Here is a 17,964-nt window from a genome sequence, read left to right on the forward strand (position 1 = left end):
TTCATTCCTAGGTATTTACTAAGAGAAAAAAAGCATTTGTCTATACAAACATGTGTACAAATGTTCAATAGCAACATTATTTATGATAGTAAAAAAAAAAGACAAACTCAATGTCCATCAACAGGTAACTAAAAGATGCAACAGGATGCATGTGTATCAGTGGAATACTACTATGCAATTAAAATTAATGAACTAATCGACAGACACTACCACATGGACAAATCTCAAAATATTTTTTCTAAAAGAAAGAAGCAAAGCATGAAATTAATATGCACTGTTTTATTTCATTTCTAGAAAATAGAAACTATAGGTATAGAAAGCAGATCAATGATTGCCTTGGGTGGGAGGCAGAAAGAAGAAGAAAGGATATGCCAACAGAGTAGGGGGAAACTTTTGAGGGTAATAGATAGGTTCATCATCTTGATTATGAAGAGAGCTTCAGAGGTGTCTATATATGTCAGACTTGTCAGATTATACACTTTAAATATTTGTAGATTATTATATAGACATAAAAGGCATTGGCATTTACCACCACTAACACACTCTGCATTGCCAGTACTCTACAATTAACTCCACTTTTAGCCACTTACATTTTCCACCAACTAAAGACCAAAAAACAAATAAACAAAAACAGAGAGATTCTGGGGAAGGTGGAAGAGAGTATCTAAAGTCACCCCAAATCCATTTTAGAGAATACAGGGATTGCATCTAAAAGGAAATGCATAAATACTACTATGTTGCTCATTCAGTTTGACCTTTTAGAATTATTCAACATTGATTAATTGTTACACCTTACCTCATGTTTTTCAATGATCACCTCATCAAAAATGTTTATATACACATTATCTTTTATTTTAGATAAGTTTGAGAAGCTATAATCATGTCCTGGTGAGCTACAAATAAGGAAAATGTACATAAATACTTAACTTTTTATAATACCAATTTAGTTCCTAAGAGCATAATGCATAGCAGATAATACAATTATCTGAGTTGTCTTTTATAAAGTATTAACTAAGAAAAAGCTATATGCTTTGAAGATTGACTGCTACCTTTCATCAAAATGAGTGTGTGCTTTGTAATTTATCTTATATATAAGCAGAAAGGTTTCACTACAGTCATCCCTTACTAATTATCTGTATGCTACATTAAGATTTTCCAACTATCTAAAATTCTGTTAGTTTCTGCTAATTCACACATTAATGGAACCCAGGTAATTTTTAAAAAAGATTTATTTATTTATTTATTTGAAAGGTAGAGTTACAGAATGAGAAGAGAGACAGAAACAGAAAGAGATGGTCGGCCGGCGCGTGGCTCATTTGGCTAATCCTCTGCCTGAGGCGCCAGCACACTGGGTTCCAGTCCCGGCTGGGGTGCCAGATTCTGTCTCGGTTGCTCCTCTTCCAGTCCAGCTCTCTGCTGTGGCCTGGGAAGGCAGTGGAGGATGGCCCAAGTGCTTGGGCCCTGCACCCGCATGGGAGACCAGGAGAAGCACCTGGCCCCTGGCTTCGGATCGGCACAGCACACCAGCTGTAGCGGCCATTTGTGGGGTGAACCAACAGAAGGAAGACCTTTCTCTCTGTATCTCTGTCTCTCTCCCACTGTCTAACTCTGCCTGTAAAAGAAAAAAAAGAAAAAGAGAGAAAGAAACGAAGAAAGGAAGGAAGGAAGGAAGGAAGGAAGGAAGGAAGGAAGGAAGGAAGGAAGGAAGGAAGGAAGGGAGGGATTGTCTATCTGCTGATTCACTCCCCAAATGCACCCAATGGCTGGGGCTGTGCCAGGCTGAAGCCAGGAGGAAGGAGCTTCTTCTGGGTCTCCCATGTGGGTGCAGGACTCAGGGACTTGGGTCATCTGCTGCTGCTTTCCTAGGCGCATTATCAGGGAGCTGGATCAGAAGTGGAGCAGCCAGGACTCAAAGTGGTGCCCATATGGGATGCCGGCACTGCGGCCTCAGTCTAACCCACTGAGCCACAGCTCCAGCCCCTAATTCACACTTATAATTAAAATATCCTCTTGATCATAGTTAATAGTTGTGATTATTTTAATCACAGAGTAATCACATAGCCTTTCCCACATTTATTTTCCCCAACAGAAATCTGGATAAGAGAGAACATTTAATTTTGCAAGTTGTCTATAATGCCTTACTTGATTAGGGACATTTATATTCTAAAATTAGTTTTTATTTGTGAGGCAGAGAAGGAAAGAGATCCCATTTACTGGTTCTCTCCTCAAAGGTCTGCAATGGCCAGGGCTAGGCTGGTGCCAGAGTTTGGAGCTGGGAACTCAATCCAGGTCTCCCATGTGGGTGGCAGGAACCACTGAACCATTACCTATTGCCACCCAAACTCTACAGTGAGAGAAAGCTGGAATAAGAAGCCATTGCCAGGGATGGAACCCAGGTACTCCAATATGGAATACAGTATCTTAGCTGTTAGGCTAAATTTCTGCCCCTAACATTTTGGAATTAGCTAAAAGGATCGTGTATATCATGAGCAATGAACTTTCAAGTTCCAGTTTGCATTCTAACTCCATCAAACGTCTAAGAGCAATGAAAATCACAATCCTGTGCAGAAGGTTATTTTACATGGGGTACCTGAAGCTCAGAGAAGTTAAATAATTTGCTCAAGAGCATTCCATCAGAAAGTAATAGCACTCTGATCTGGACCCAGTTCTGACTGACTCCAAAGACTATATCTTTTTACTATGTAATTGCCACTGACATTATTTGTTGATGTTTATTGCTTAAGGAACCAAGTATTATTCCAAAGCATCGCCAACAGTTTACAACTTTCTGAGACCTACAGCAAGTGACGATTGATAAATGCTAGTTCAGAAAGTAATTTAAGTTGAGTCCTTATACTTCTAAGTGGTAAAATAAGAAGCTGACTCCCTTGCCTTGCTCCTCAAGGGTTTCCTTTCATGTTGAGGTGGCCTAAGGCAGGGCAGGCAAGGCAGTGTGCATTTGCTGTGTCAGGTCAGAGAGAGAAAGGATGATAGCCATCCTCAAGACATTTCTGAGCTTGTCAACTTGGTATATCCCTTAAATTATTCAAGTTCTTTTGCTTTATCTTCCATTTTGCATTTTCTTTTAAACTTCCCTCAAATTTCACAATTCTTCCTCTAAAATAGGGCTCATGGGGCTAATTATCACTTATTTAATATTCAATTTATTTCATTTCCATGCCATTTTTAAAAAAAGATTTGTTTATTTTATTTGAAAGTCAGAGTTACACAGAGAGGAGAGGCAGAAAGATAGAGAGAGAGAGAGAGAGAGAGAGATTTTCCATTCACTGGTTCACTCCCCAATTGGCTGCAACGGCTGGAGCTGTGCAATCCAAAGCCAGGAACCAGGAACCACGAGCTTCCTCCTCGTCTCTCACATGGGTGCAGGAGCCCAAAGACTTGGGCCATCTTCCACTGCTTTCCTAGGTCATAGCAGAGAGCTGGATCAGAAGTGGAGCAGCCGGGACTAGAACCGGTGCTCATATGGGATGCTGGTGTTTCAGGTCAGGGCATTAACCTGCTGTGCCACAGCTCTGGCCCCCACCAGGCCAGATTTATTTACCTAAATTTAATAAGGACAGGGGAGTAGGAGTCTTATATTGGAGGCAACAAAGAGTTCTAGCTGGATGGTTTTGTCTTAGCCAAAACTTATGATCCACTTGGTTGTACCAAAATTGTGTTCTTGGCTTATTTCATTGCCATAATGGCAATGATGTAAACACGCTAACCTTTCTCTTTAGTTCACTTACAGGTTTATTTGTTTTACTGGCTGTTTCAATTCATTTAGTATAATATTTTTTCTAATATCTAATATTTCAAAAATTTACAAACATATAACCACATGAGAGGGTCTTCAAAAGTTTGTAGAAAAAGCCCACTCTGAAAAACATATGCATGGATTTCAATTTTTTGCATTAACATAAACTTATAAATGTATATTTATTGAAAATTATTGAAAGCCAGAGTTACAGAAAGAGAGAGGGATCTTCCATCTATTGGTTAACTCCCCAAATGGCCACAATGGCCAGGACTGGGCCAGGTGGAACCCAGGATCCTAGAACTCTTTCCACTGCCTTCCAGGGATGGAGCAAGAAGAAAAAGCAGATCTAAAGCTCCACACCACTTTTTGGTTCCTTGCATACCTGACGGACAGCAGGTCCCAACACTTCCCCCTACCCTCATGTGAGAAATTTCCTAACCCCCTATATTGCTCCTTAACAAGCTTAACCCCACCTCAGCCATTAGCCCCAGTCTGATGGCGAAAAAGCCTAGTATAAACCTGCTCAATGTAGCCTGATGTCGGCCCACCTAGAATGGAAAGCAGCTCTTGCTGTATAAACACCTAGTCTCTGTGATGCCACTGCTCCTGTCCTCCCAGGTAGTGGGTCTCTCTCTCTCAGGTTTGTCTCTGAATAAACCTGTTCTGGCTGTGGAATTCATGGTCTCTTCTTTGTCTTGCTCTGTTTCCTCTTTGTCTGGCTCTTCTACCCTTATTTCCAAGCACATTACGAGGGTGCTGGATCAGAAATGGAACAGCTGGGACTTGAGACTGTGTTTATATGGGATGCCAGCATTGCAGGCAGTGGCTTAACTCACTGCACCACAACACTGGCCCCTAAACTTATCTCTGATTATGCTTTTATAATGCCTTCATAGTTTACCTTTTTTATAAGCAAATATATTTTACACGCTATTTAGCTTGATATTATACAACATATAGATTTACTTTCAAATCAATACTCTGTCATACACAAAGGTAAAAAGGTCAGGAAAGCAAGTGTCACAGTACAAGGCAGAGCAAAAAGTACAAGGTCAAGACAGGAAGTCAAACAGTGAGGATATGTGTTTAGAAACTCTGGCCAACGACTCTGAACATACAATTGAGCCTGGGCTGAATCTGGAAGAACAAACTTGATTTCTGTTAACAGAAGTATCCACAGCTTCTAAGCTAACACAATTCCATGTATACTGGTCCATTATGGTTTTTTCCTCCTGAAAAAATGGCATAAAGAAGAGCTCATTTTCCTTGCAAATCTCAGTTTGGGTCTGGAAGCTTTCACTTTGAGAAGTGGCAGCTAGGATATGAATGTTTATGTAGCCTACAAAATGTCACCACATATATGCAAGTGATTATGTCAGTGCTTCTGAAAATAAATAGCATTATCTTAGTATGTTTTGAGATCTTATAACCAAATGCCTCAGGCAGGTTAACACATAAGGAACAGAAATTTATTTCTCACAATTTTGGAAGCTAGGAAGTCCAAGATTAAGGCACTGGCATCTGATGTCTGGTGAGGGCCTCCTTACTAAGTCTTCAGATGGTGGAAGGTGGAAGGGCAAAAAAAGGAGGAATGCTATGTCTTTACATGGCAGAAGAACATACAAGAATGAACCTACTCCTATAAACCCTTTTTGTTACAGAATTAATCCAACCGTGAGGATGAAGTCCTCATGACCTATACATCTCCCATTAGGCCCCATGTCTCAACACTGTTGCACTGGGGATTAAATTTTCAACACATAAATTTTAGGGAACACATTCAGACTATTGCAAACAGCTACAATATAAGTGTGAGCATGGATGAATCTCTTCAAATATTTAACAATGAAAAAAGAAGATTGGAATTACAGAATAATACACAAATATGACTCAAATTATATAAAGCAGAAGAAATGTGTAAGTAAATAATACACAGGGATAAATATCTATGAAGTAAACACAAAGGAACAGAGAATGGTAAATACAAATTCATGGTTGTGCAGAGCCAAGATGGTGGAACAGTGAGGGCGTGCACCGAAAGCCCGGGAAAAGATAGTTTAATAAAAGTGGAGTTACTGTAGCCTCAGGAAAAGGCTCAGGAAAAAATTGCAGAGGAAACTCTTCTGGATCTAGTGTATGTGACATGGAGGACCTATGGGGAGAGCAAGGTCTCCCACTGTGTGGAAGCCCAGCCACAGAGTCTGTGCACCAGCGCTGGAAGGGGAGGTGAGACAAAAACCTCGGTAACCCAAGACATTGGTGGGGAAAGGCAGAAAGAGCCTAGAGGGAACGAGGCCTGAAGCCCCACTGGGGAAAGTTCACCAGGGTTACTAGAGGAGAGAAAAAAAAGAATAAATAAGGGGAATTGGCACGGACACTAGCCTCTCTCCACTCACCTTACAAAACCGAGCAAGACAAAGAGCAGGTGCCATTTTACATATGTAAAGTGGCACCCGCCATTAGCCAAGCAGAAAAACCTGACTCTGGTAGGGAGAAATAACAGGAGGTTAGGACCTAGTGAAAGTGTGGAGCTAATGAACTGAGACTGTGAAAATCTGAGGGGGGGTGATGAGAACTCACCAAGTATACAAACTCGGTAACCTTGGCAACTAGGTGAGAGACTGCGGAGAAATTTGAGACCACACTGAGGGCTGCATAAACTCTTTGTGTGGTCCCAGGGGTAGAGCAGACGAATACCCACAGGGGCCAGATTTCATACATCAATTACCCTCACTTCCACTCAGCTGTGTGGAATTCCTTCCCAACTGAGTCAAAAAAAAAAAAGAGAGAGAGAGTGCAAGTGAGCGAGCGATCGAGAGAGAGAACAATCTGGGTGAGTCACCTTTGGCACACCCTTAACCCTGAAGAACCAAACAGAGCTCTCTGGCCACACCCATCATAGCCTCTAAGGATCCATCAAAAGCAGACAGCCCACTTAATCTAGAGTCATAGTATAACATGAAAAACACCACAGCGAAGAAACCAAAGAATATCTCCACAATGTCAAACAAATGCAGAAATCGAGGTAACAAGAACAAGGAAGACACTATGATGCCCCCAAATGAAAAAGACACCTCAATTCAAGATTATGAAGATGATGAGGTAGAAGAAATGCAAGAAGCGGATCTCAAAAAGTTGATAAGAACATTAAGAAGTTCTCAAAAACAAATTCTTGAACTACATAAATCCTTAATGGACAAGATAGAAAATCTCTCTCATGAAAATGAAATATTAAGGAGGAATCGAAATGAAACAACTAGTAGAACATGAAACTGTGATAGTGACGAGAAATCATAATGAAATGAAGAATTCAATAGATCAAATGACAAACACATTAGAGAGCCTTAAAAACAGAATGGGTGAAGCAGAAGAGAGAATATTGGAATTAGAAGACAGAGAACAGGAAAGCATACAGTCAAACCAAAGAAAAGAAGAGGAAATCAGAAATCTAAAAAATATTGTCAGGAATCTGCAGGATACTATTAAAAAAACCCAACATTAGGGTTCTAGGAGTTCCTGAAGGCATGGAGAGGGAGAAAGGATTAGAAGGCCTTTTTAGTGAGATACTAGCAGAAAATTTCCCAGGTTTGGAGAAGGACAGAGACATCCTAGTACAGGAAGCTCATAGAACCCCTAATAAACATGACCAAAAGAGATCCTCACCACAACACGTTGTAATAAAACTCACCACAGTGAAACATAAAGAAAAGATCCTAAAATGTGCACGAGAGAAACGTCAGATTACTCTCAGAGGATCTCCAATTAGACTCACAGCTGACTACAAGCTAGGAGGGAATGGCGAGATATAGCCCAGGTACTAAGAGAGAAAAACTGCCAGCCCAGAATATTATATCCTGCAAAGCTCTCATTTGTGAATGAAGGTGAAATAAAGACCTTTCACAGCAAACAGAAATTGAAAGAATTTGTCGCCACTCATCCAGCCCTGCATAAGATGCTTAAAGATGTGTTACACACAGAAACACAGAAACATGGTCATCAATATGAAAGAAGGTAAAGGAAGGAAACCTCACAGCAAAAAAATCACAGGAAGCTCAAAGTATATATTAGAAAATATCTTTGGGAAATGGCAGGGCAAAGTTACTACTTATCAATAGTCACATTGAATGTTAATGGCCTGAACTGTCCAGTTAAAAGATGCCGATTGGTTGATTGGTTTAAGGAACAAAACCCATCTATTTGCTGCTTAACAAGAAACACATCTTTCCAACAAAGATGCATACAGACTGAAAGTGAAAGGCTGGAAAAAGATATACCATGCCAACAGAAATGAAAAAAGAGCAGGCATAGCCATCTTAATATCGGACAACATAAATTTTAACACAAAAACTGTTAAGAGAGACAAAGAGGGGCACTATATAATGATTAAGGGATCAATAAAATCAGAGATGAAAAAGGAAACATAACAACAGATACCACAGAAATAAAAAGAATCATCAGAAATTACTACAGGGACTGCATGCCAGCAAATAGGGAAATCTATCAGAAATGAACAGATTACTGGACACATGCAACCTACCTAAATTGAGTCAGGAAGACATAGCAAACCTAAACAGACCCATAACTGAGACAGAAATTGAAACAGTAATAAAGGCCCTCCCAACAAAGAAAAGCCCAGGACCAGATGGATTCACTGCTGAATTCTACCAGACATTTAAAGAAGAACTAATTCCAATTCTTCTCAAACTATTCAGAACAATCGAAAAAGAGGGAATCCTCCCAAATTCTTTCTATGAAGCCAGCATCACCTTAATTCCTAATCCAGAAAAAGATACAGCACTGAAAGAGAATTACAGACCAATATCCCTGATGAACATAGATGCAAAAATCCTCAATAAAATTCTGGCCAATAGAATGCAACAACACATCAGAAAGATCATCCACCCAGACCAAGTGGGATTTATCCCTGGTATGCAGGGATGGTTCAATGTTTGCAAAACAATCAATGTAATACACCACATTAACAGACTGCAGAAGAAAAACCATATGATTCTCTCAATAGATGCAAAGAAAGCATTTGATAAAATACAACACCCTTTTATGATGAAAACTCTAAGTAAACTGGGTATGGAAGGAACATTCCTCAATACAATCAAAGCAATTTATGAAAAACCCACGGCCAGCATCCTATTGAATGGGGAAAAGTTGGAAGCATTTCCACTGAGATCTGGTACCAGACAGGGATGCCCACTCTCACCACTGCTATTCAATATAGTTCTGGAAGTTTTGGCCAGAGGTATTAGGCAAGAAAAAGAAATTAAAGGGATACAAATTGGGAAGGAAGAACTCAAACTATCCCTCTTTGCAGATGATATGATTCTTTATTTAGGGGACCCAGAGAACTCTACTAAGAGACTACTGGAAATCATAGAAGAGTTTGGCAAAGTAGCAGGATATAAAATCAATGCACAAAAATCAACATCCTTTGTATACACAGGCAATGCCATGGCTGAGGAAGAACTTTTAAGATCAATCCCATTCACATTAGCTACAAAAACAATCAAATACCTTGGAATGAACTTAACCAAGGACGTTAAAGATCTCTACAATGAAAATTACAAAGCCTTAAAGAAAGAAATAGAAGAGGATACAAAAAATGGAAAAATCTTCCATGCTCATGGATTGGAAGAATCAATATAATCAAAATGTCCATTCTCCCAAAAGCAATTTATACATTAAATGCAATACCAATCAAGATACCAAAGACATTCTTCTCAGATCTGGAAAAAATGATGCTGAAATTCATATGGAGACACAGGAGACCACGAATAGCTAAAGCAATCTTGTACAACAAAAACAAAGCCGGAGGCATCAAAATACAAAATTTCAGGACATACTACAGGGCAGTTGTTATCAAAACAGCATAGTACTGGTAGAGAAACAGATGGATAGACCAATGGAACAGAATAGAAACACCAGAAATCAATCCAAACATCTACAGCCAACTTATATTTGATCAAGGATCCAAAACCAATCCCTGGAGTAAGGAGAGTCTATTCAATAAATGGTGCTGGGAAAATTGGATTTCCACATGCAGAAGCATGAAGCAAGACCCCCACCTTATACCTTATACAAAAATCCACTCAACATGGATAACAGACTTAAATCTACGACCCGACACCACCAAATTATTAGAGAACATTGGAGAAACCCTGCAAGATAAAGGTACTGGCAAAGACTTCTTGGAAAATACCCCAGAAGCACAGACAGTCAAAGCCAAAATTAACATTTGGGATTGCATCAAATTGAGAAGTTTCTGTACTTCAAAAGATACAGTCAGGAAAGTGAAGAGGCAACTGACATAATGGGAAAAAATATTTGCAAACTATGCAACAGATAAAGGGTTGATAACCAGAATCTACAAAAAAATCAAGAAACTCCACAACATCAAAACAAACAACCCACTAAAGAGATGGGCCAAGGACCTCAATAGACATTTTTCAAAAGAGGAAATCCAAAGGGCCAACAGACATATGAAAAAATGTTCAAGATCACTAGCATTCAGGGAAATGCAAATCAAAACCACAATGAGGTTTCATCTCACCCTGGTTAGAATGGCTCACATTCAGAAATCTACCAACAATAGATGCTGGAGAGGATGTGGGGAAAAAGGGACACTAACCCACTGTTGGTGGGAATGCAAACTGGTAAAGCCACTATGGAAGTCAGTCTAGAGATTCCTCAGAATCCTGAATATAATCCTACCATACAACCCAGCCATCCCACTCCTTGGAATTTACCCAAAGGAAATTAAGTTGGCAAACAAAAAAGCCGTCTACACCTTAATGTTTATTGCAGCTCAATTCACAATAGCTAAGACCTGGAACCAACCCAAATGCCCATCAACAGTATACTGGATAAAGAAATTATGGGACATGTACTCTATAGAATACTATACAGCAGTCAAAAACAGTGAAATCTGGTCATTTGCATCAAGATGGAGGAATCTGGAAAACATCATGCTGAGTGAATTAAGCCAGTCCCAAAGGGACAAATATCATATGTTCTCCCTGATCAGTGACAACTAACTGAGCACCAAAGGGGAAACCTGTTGAAGTGAAATGGACACTATGAGAAACAGTAACTTGATCAGCTCTTGTCCTGACTGTTGATGTACAATGTAATACTTTATCCATTTTAGTATTTTTTTGGTTCTAGTTCTAGTAGTTGAACTCTGTAATAAACACACAATTATTCTTAGGTGTTTAAATTTTAACTGAAAAGTGATCCCTGTTAAATATAAGAGTGGGAATAAGAGAAGGAGGAGATGTACAATTTGGGACATGCTCAATTGGACTTGCCCCAAATGATGGAGTTAGAAACGTGCCAGGGGATTCCAATACAATCCCATCAAGGTGGCATGTACCAATGCCATCTCACTAGTCCAAGTGATCAGTTTAAGTTCACAATTGATCACACTGATAGGTCTAAAAGTCAAAGGGATCACACAAACAAGACTAGTGTCTGCTAATACTAACTGACAGAATCAAAAAGGGAGAGGACGATCCAACATGGGAAGCGGGATACACAGCAGACTCATAGAATGGCAGATGTCCTAAATAGCACTCTGGCCTCAGAATCAGCCCTTAAGGCATTCGGATCTGGCTGAAGAGCCCATGAGAGTATTGTAGGCATGGAAAGCCAAGACACTCTGGGAAAAAAGAAAAAAAAGAAGACCTAAATGAAAGATCTCTGCGAGAGAGATCCCAGTGGAAAGAACGGGGCCATCAAAGAAGGAGGTACCTTTCTCTGAAGGGAGGAGAGAACTTCCACTTTGACTATGACCCTGTCAGAATAAGATTGAAGTCGGCGAACCCAAAAGGCTTCCATAGCCTTGGCAACTCATGACTAGAGCCTAGGGAGATTACTGATGCCATAAACAAGAGTGTCAAATTGTTAAGTCAACAACAGGTGTCACCGTGTACTTACTTCTCATGTGGGATCTGTCCTTAATGTGTTGTCCAATGTGAAGTCATGCTATAACTAGTACTGAAACAGTTTTTCTATACTTTGTGTTTCTGTGTGGGTGCAAACTGATGAAATCTTTAGTTAGTATATACTGAATTGATGTTCTGTATATAAAGATATTTGAAAATGAATCTTGATGTGAGTGGAATGGGAGAGAGAGCGGGAGATGGGAGGGGTGCGAGTGGGAGGGAAATTATGGGGGGGGAGCCAGTGTAATCCATAAACTGTACTTTGGAAATTTATATTTACTAAATAAAAAAAACCCAACAAATTCATAGTTGTTAGGTAATATAATTACATAACAGGAAATGTAATTATGGAATGCATAGAGTGCTGTTTAAGATATCTGTTACTATTTTATTTTTTAAGCTGGATGGTAGATACACTGATAATCAATTTACTATTTTTCTTCAGAGCTTATGCTGATATGTACATTATATATTAGTCTATGTCTGAAATGTTTAATAATTAAAAAGTTTTAACTAAAGCCTTATCTGAATCATTATTTTGAATCATTCTTTTCTTTTTTTTTTTTTTGACAGGCAGAGTGGACAGTGAGAGAGAGAGAAAGAGAGAGAAAGGTCTTCCTTTGCCATTGGTTTACCCCACAAATGGCCGCTGCGGCCAGCACACTGCGGCCGGCGCACCACACTGATCTGAAGCCAGGAGCCAAGTGCTTCTCCTGGTCTCCCATGCAGGTGCAGGGCCCAAGCACTTGGGCCATCCTCCGCTGCACTTCCGGGCCACAGCAGAGAGTTGGCCTGGAAGAGGGGCAACAGTGACAGAATCCGGCACCCTGACCAGAACTAGGACCCGGGGTGCCCGCGCCGCAGGAAGAGGATTAGCCTATTTAGCCACGGCGCCGCCTCATTATTTTCAATAAATGGCTCAAGAAAATAATTTTATTATAGCTCTTTTTTTTAGAAGTTACAAAAAAATAGACTCCTACTTACATAAAATCTACTTCAATTTCTTCATTCCAGCATGGATGAGATCCACTTGCTGTATTGGTTTGGTATACAGTGTGCTGAAAAGAAACTTCCACAAAAGGGTTTACAGTATCCTGAGACATATAAAAATGTTTAGATTTTTTATAGTATTTTATATAGGTAAAAAGGCAGAAAGCTAGGAAATTTCTTTGGCAACTGAATTACTTAATTTTTCTAGTTTTTTAAAAGCCATTATTTATTCTTTCATAAAAATAACATATATTGGTTCTGTTCCAAATCAGATATTTTTCTGGAATCCAAAGACAAATAGAACTTTCCTTTAAGGATTTTATAGTCAACCAGGGAAAAATAAGCAGGTAGAGGAATTTAAGTGTAATGAAATGTGAGAAATATGTTCAAGATGTGAGAGTTACTCAGGAGAGGGAATGATTAACTTTCTGGGGTGAGGATAAGGAGGGCATCACAGAGAAAATAGTACTTGAGCTTGGGCTTCGAGACAGTAAGTAGTAATTTGTTTGGCCAATAATATGGAAATACATGAAGGCCATTCCAAAGGAAATAACTAGTAGAGGCTTTGTAGAACAAGTGGGAGCATAATACAGCTGAGGGGTGGAGAGAGAGGAGGCTGAGTGGTGGGAAGGGGCTGATCATTAAAGATTTCATAGTGAAGGTAGGGAATGAAATGGTTAGAATTATATTCTATGACAAACACTTTCACTGTGTTATGGAATAAACTTAAAGCTGAAAAAAAAAAAAACAGAGATGGAGGGACCAATTAAGAGCTAGTTGCAATTTAGAGCAAATATAATCAATATTGTTCTTCACAGAAGTGTTAAATACCTCATTTAAAAGCTCATCTGAGGCTACCAATTTGATTGCTTCTTTATGTCTGAGACGAGATATGGATGACATCAAATAAGTAGGCATATCCAAAACTCTTCAGGAAAAACAATGAAGAGAAATATATTTTGATTAGTTTTGGCAGGAATGGGTACTTTTTTTTTTTTTGGCAGGCAGAGTGGACAGTGAGAGAGAGAGAGAGACAGAGAGAAAGGTCTTCCTTTGCCGTTGGTTCACCCTCCAATGGCTGCCGCGGCTGGCGCGCTGCGGCTGGTGCACAGCGCTGATCCGAAGGCAGGAGCCAGGTGCTTCTCCTGGTCTCCCACAGGGTGCAGGACCCAAGCACTTGGGTCATCCTCCATTGCACTCCCTGGCCACATCAGAGAGTTGGCCTGGAAGAGGGGACAGAATCCGGCACCCCGACTGGGACTAGAACCTGGTGTGCCGGCGCCGCAGGCGGAGGATTAGCCTATTGAGCCACGGCGCTGGCCAGAGTGGGTACATTTTTACTGTGCCTATGGGGAAATATAATTCAGTTTCTCTGGATCTTACTGTTTGTTTTAGATTGTCATATTGTCACAAATGGTTAAATGTAAACATTTGATAATCACTACCCTGGAAGAGTCGCTTCTAAATGCTAAACAATAGGTTGGATCCAGTCTATGATAACATTTTCAGAAGTATTCAACAAGAAAAATAAGGTGAATGATTCAATAAGAATATATGCTTCATATTTTATGGTGTTATGATATTCTTTTGTTTATAAGATGATGATTACAGAAAATAGTGGTGGTTTTATATGTCTTATTTTAAAAAATAGCTCTGAAAATATGCATTTGTTTTGAGAATATTTAACTCCATCAGATGAATAAGGTTATAGTTTACAAAAGATAGGTAAAATCTTTAAGATGTTTTAAGTAGAATAGACAGAAGCAAAACATTTGTTTTTCATGGATAGAATTTGTGGATTGTGGTAAGCATAAAACAATCAAGAAGAAAACATGTATATTAAACACAGAGGAAGACTTAATATTTTAGAGGTACTTAAGTACTAAATATTCATCATATATTCCATATATGACTACTCTTAAGTAGAACAGCATGGAAATTTATCACATTTAAGATAGATCTTTTGCAACTCTAAAAATTGGAACATACTGCCTTACCTACTAGATGTTGTTTTCCTGGTGGGAATATTATAAGCCCTTAGTATTCTGACAAGAATCTTAATATCTCCATCAGAGATAGTCTGAGCTGTGACTTTTTTCCTTTCTTTTCTCCGAGGTTTTAACTTTCTTCGCGGTTCCACAAAGTTACAAATTGCATGTGTTAGCTGGCTAAAGAGTGAAAATTGATTAGCCCCATAGACACAAAATAACATAGTTTTGATTACTTGTAAATAAGACCAATGTTCTGTACCATACTCTCTCCATTATGGAGTGGAGACAGACTTGTTATTTTTAAGATTTATTTATTTATTTGAAAGTCAGAGTTACACAAAGAAAGGAGAGGCAGAGAGAGAGAGAGGTCTTCCATCCATTGGTCCACTCCCCAATTGGCTGCAATGGTCGGAGCTGTGCAGATCCAAAGCCAGGAGCCAAGAGCTTCTTCTGGGTCTCCCATGTGGGTGCAGGGGCCCAAGAAATTGGGCCATCTTCTACTACTTTCCCAGGCCATAGCAGAGAGCTGGATTGGAAGTGGAGCAGCCGGGACTTGAACTGGCACCCATATGAGATGCCGGCGCTTCAGGCCAGGGCGTTAACCCACTGCATCAAAGTGTCACCCCTCCCCCCCCCTTTTTTTTAAAGATTTATTTAAGATTTGTTTTAAAACAAAGAAGAAACTTTTTTCTGAGCATTGAAAGGAATATATTAAGAGAGAGTGTGATCGCTCCATGTCCTCTGGGTATCTGATCCAAAATAGACAAGGACATGGAAAGGTTAAGTCATGAATCAGGATTATCTTCTAGCAGATTTTCATTTTTGAGGGATCATTCTCTTGAAAGTTAACTGGATATTCAAATTTTCTCCATGGCTCTGAAACCACTGTTAATTTGTTACATGTGCTATCAGCCCTAGCAACACAAATACATGCAATTATAGATTTATGATCATATCCATTTTTCCCAGAGTATTAAAAATAAAACATAATAATTTCAGCATCCTAAACAGTTAAAACTGTATTGGTTATAATCACATGGCCTCCAGGGATGTTTTCCAGAGACATGGCAACTCTACTCCTGCACCCATCCCTAAGTTTCACAGATAGGACAGTGTGAGAACTGAGAAAGTTCAGCAAAGGCTCCTTCAACTGTTTGATGTGGCTCTCAGCATCCTTGTTGAGCTGAGAATTCTGTTTTGCAAGGGGGATTTTACAGTCTTAGGATGTGAGACTTCCAGCAAAGACTTGTCCAGTAGCATTCTCAGGTTAGGAAAATCTTAGGGTAAAACTAATTTGGGACAAATATGTTCTTTAAGTTTTTCTTGCTTGTGCTAAAAATCATCAGTAAGGGGAGGATGAAAAACACCCCTAAAATGCTGTACAACTGAAAATATATCATGTAGATATTTCAAAATGCAACTTTAAAGCGACCAAATGTATTTTCAATCATTATTTATCTCCCTTTATGCTCTTAAACTGCATCTTTTGACATACAAAATACCATAAAAAATAGAAGCCTTAGAGGATTCTTAATTAATTAGCTTATTTATAGTTTAATAATTTTGGTAGTACCTTCCAGTTACAATTTCTTCATAATCAGCCACAATATCAGACAAGTTAAATTTGCTGACTTTGACAATTCTTTTCATTATCAACCTTCTCATCTAAAAAAATTAGAATAAGAAAATGCACTGTTTACATTTTAAGGTTAAATATTTATAATTCTAATGATACCACTCTATTTTACTCCTAATTTTTGCAAGCATTGAATGTAAAGGGAAATTAGATCAGTGTAAATATGGATCTGTTTGCTACCATTATTAAAATCACTCCCAACTCATACTGTTAGAACAAAGCAAGCTCATTTCTCTTCATTTTTTCAGCCTCCCGTGTTCATTCATCTCATCCTAAATTCTTTGCTCCCATATATTTTCTATTTAACTCATAATAAACATGACCAGACAGGTCTTCATCAAAAGATATGATTTCTCTGTGAATTCATTTATGCAATTGTCAGCAGTATTAGTGATGAATCTTGATCTACAAACTCAAAGCAGTAAAATCATGTTTCTGTATTTCCTTTGAGTCAATTCTGTTCTGACTTAAAGCTCCCCTTCTATCAACACGGTAAGGAAGTTAGTGCTGAATACAGTGTTTTGTCAAACTTTGTTTTGAATATTTGTCCAACAAATTGACAGGAATTGCCTACTACTATAGTTTTAATGATTTTGACTGTTTTAAAATTTACTTTACATGAGTGAAGATGAACATCTTTGTCCTGTGCTTATTTTCCTGCTGCACTATAATCTTTTCACTCTTTATCTGTTGAACTCTTTATTTTGTGGCACCAATAAATCTTAAACTAATTATAAAGTAAATTTATAATATGTTATCTTGAACAAAAATAAATATTTTTAAAATAACAAGAAAGAAAAAAAAAAGTCAGTGCTTGTAGAGAGTCATTTCCCTAAGCCTCTGCTGCTTGCAATACCAGATGAGAAGATGCCCCAGCCCTGCAGATGCAAATACTTCAGCAAAACATTATCTAGTAATCCTTGAGACTTCTGGGGCCTTGTTCTTTACTGGTGTAATTCTGGCCTCAGCTACCACTGACCCCAGTAACACACATAGTACATATAACTCTCAGTCACAGGAATTCCTCCCATGGAACTCATACATAAGCATACACAGTCAAACAGTAAATGTCTACAGAATACTCTAGCAAAGGGAAGGATTTAAGGACCTATAGTCCCAATTGGACAATATGGCCAATCCTTTCTAGGCTCTGTAATTGCAGTAACTATTCCAGGAACCTATCAAATTTGTAGTTTCAATCCATGCTCCAATAGCAAAGAAGTCTTCATAAGGAGTTGAAATATAATCACAAAATTTTCTTCAAGTGTCTTCCCAGGATTCCTATATGCATTTCAAAAACCCTCTCTTAACCCTTCCTAATCATCTGTTATCCTCCCTCCTGGGCATTCCCATACATGAAAAGGAAGAGAAGGGATAAGAAGGATATGGGTTCTCTTTTCTTCGTAACAAGAACAGTTCACTCTTTCCCAAGACAGCAAACTCACTACTGAGGCACATCCTAGCTTTTCTTTTTCATTTGGAGCTGGTAAACAAGAGGGCCAGGGGTTAGTAGGGAAAAACACCTATCTGTGATAAAGGGGGCTCTTTCATGTCTATAATAGCAATAGTGATCTGTATACTGGTAACAGTATATACATTAATATAGCTTTTAAGGTTTTAGCTCATTTGTCC

General features: G+C 38.9%; 1 protein-coding gene across 1 annotated transcript in view; it reads right to left on the reverse strand.

The window, feature by feature from the left end:
- The window catches only part of CC2D2B (coiled-coil and C2 domain containing 2B), a 123,641-nt gene that overhangs the window by 35,473 nt on the left and 70,204 nt on the right, over positions 1 to 17,964 (reverse strand). Inside the window, exons 21-25 of the mRNA XM_062213940.1 lie at positions 16,270 to 16,361; positions 14,703 to 14,873; positions 13,537 to 13,633; positions 12,700 to 12,809; positions 797 to 893 (exon numbers count right to left, since the gene is read on the reverse strand). Coding sequence (XP_062069924.1) covers positions 797 to 893; positions 12,700 to 12,809; positions 13,537 to 13,633; positions 14,703 to 14,873; positions 16,270 to 16,361 — 567 coding nt within the window. The remainder of the gene's footprint in view (positions 1 to 796; positions 894 to 12,699; positions 12,810 to 13,536; positions 13,634 to 14,702; positions 14,874 to 16,269; positions 16,362 to 17,964) is intronic.

Source organism: Lepus europaeus, chromosome 17 (genome assembly GCF_033115175.1).
Source record: "Lepus europaeus isolate LE1 chromosome 17, mLepTim1.pri, whole genome shotgun sequence".
NCBI lineage: Eukaryota > Metazoa > Chordata > Mammalia > Lagomorpha > Leporidae > Lepus > Lepus europaeus.